General features: G+C 37.0%; 1 protein-coding gene across 1 annotated transcript in view; it reads right to left on the bottom strand.

Moving 5' to 3' along the window:
* Positions 1-835: 835 nt before the first annotated feature.
* The window catches only part of EMWEY_00057160 (hypothetical protein), a gene marked incomplete at both ends in the record, with an annotated part of 2,909 nt that continues 2,556 nt past the window's right edge, over positions 836-1,188 (bottom strand). Inside the window, one exon of the mRNA XM_013477868.1 lies at positions 836-853. Within this exon, the coding sequence (XP_013333322.1) occupies positions 836-853 (18 nt within the window). The remainder of the gene's footprint in view (positions 854-1,188) is intronic.

The following is a 1,188-nucleotide window of genomic DNA, read 5'->3' as shown; positions in this document are numbered from 1 at the left end:
TATATATATATATAATATATATAATATATAATCTATATAATATATACAATATATATAATATATATATTATTATATATAATAAAGGTGCATCCTTATGTATATGTATACTGTATATATACAAATATATACACTTACTTATATATGTATATGTATATAAATACATATATACATATACATATATACACACATCCATGCATGCATGCATGCATGCATGCATGCAAATATTGGGGCTGGCATAAACTTACCCATAGTCCTTAATCCCTGTAGGGAGAATATCTTAAGATGTTCCTCTACTAGACCAGGATCTATATCTGGATATGCATTGTTGCTGCTGCTGCTGCTGCATGCACTATAATGTTTGCTGCTGTGTCTCTCTCTTGCTGCATTAATGGGGCTGTTGCTGCTGCTGCTGCTGTTACTATTATTATTATTATTATTATTATTATTATTTATATTATTATTATTGTTAGGGTTGCTGCTGCTGCTGTTGTTGTTGTTGCCTAGCTTCCTGGGGGTGGAGGGGACAGAAGGAGACTGTGCATGCGATACAGAGGGGGCACTGTCTCCGGAGACACCCCGTACTACAGTATGTGTCTCCTCTTCTTTTCTTCCTGTTAATGTGTCTGTCCCTTCCTCTCCTCCATTACGTCTGTCTATTAATTGTCTCTCCTCTATTAGACTCTCAAAGCTTGTTAACAAAGGAAGCATTGCTGTGTCTGCTCCTGCAGCAGCAGCAGCAGCAACAGCAGCAGCAGCAACAGCAGCATCAACACCATCAGCAGCAGCAACAGCAGCATCAACACCATCAGCAGCAGCAAAACAAACATACCCGTAGCTACACCTGCAGCATGCCCTGTTGCACCCTAGCATAACCAAATGCATGCATTTGCATGCATTTGCATTTGCATGCATTTGCATGCATTTGCATTTGCATGCATTTGCATGCATGCATTTGCATGCATTTGCATGCATGCATTTGCATGCATGCATATAAGCGTACCTTTTGCATACATAATAGCTCCTTCTGTCCATCCTGCAGGTCTGAGTACAATACTCATCCTTGCCCTCTTAGAACTAAACTCATTAACACCAAGAACTTGCCAACTCCTTAATTGATCATTTATCTATAAAAAAAAAAAAAAAAAAAAAAAAAAAAAAAAAAAAAAAAAAAAAAAAAAAAAAAAAAAA

The sequence above is a fragment of the Eimeria maxima genome, genomic scaffold, assembly GCF_000499605.1.
Source record: "Eimeria maxima Weybridge genomic scaffold, Emw_scaff2071, whole genome shotgun sequence".
Lineage (NCBI taxonomy): Eukaryota > Apicomplexa > Conoidasida > Eucoccidiorida > Eimeriidae > Eimeria > Eimeria maxima.
The sequence above is the reverse complement of the archived record's forward strand: the minus strand, read 5'-3'. Positions and strand labels throughout refer to the sequence as shown.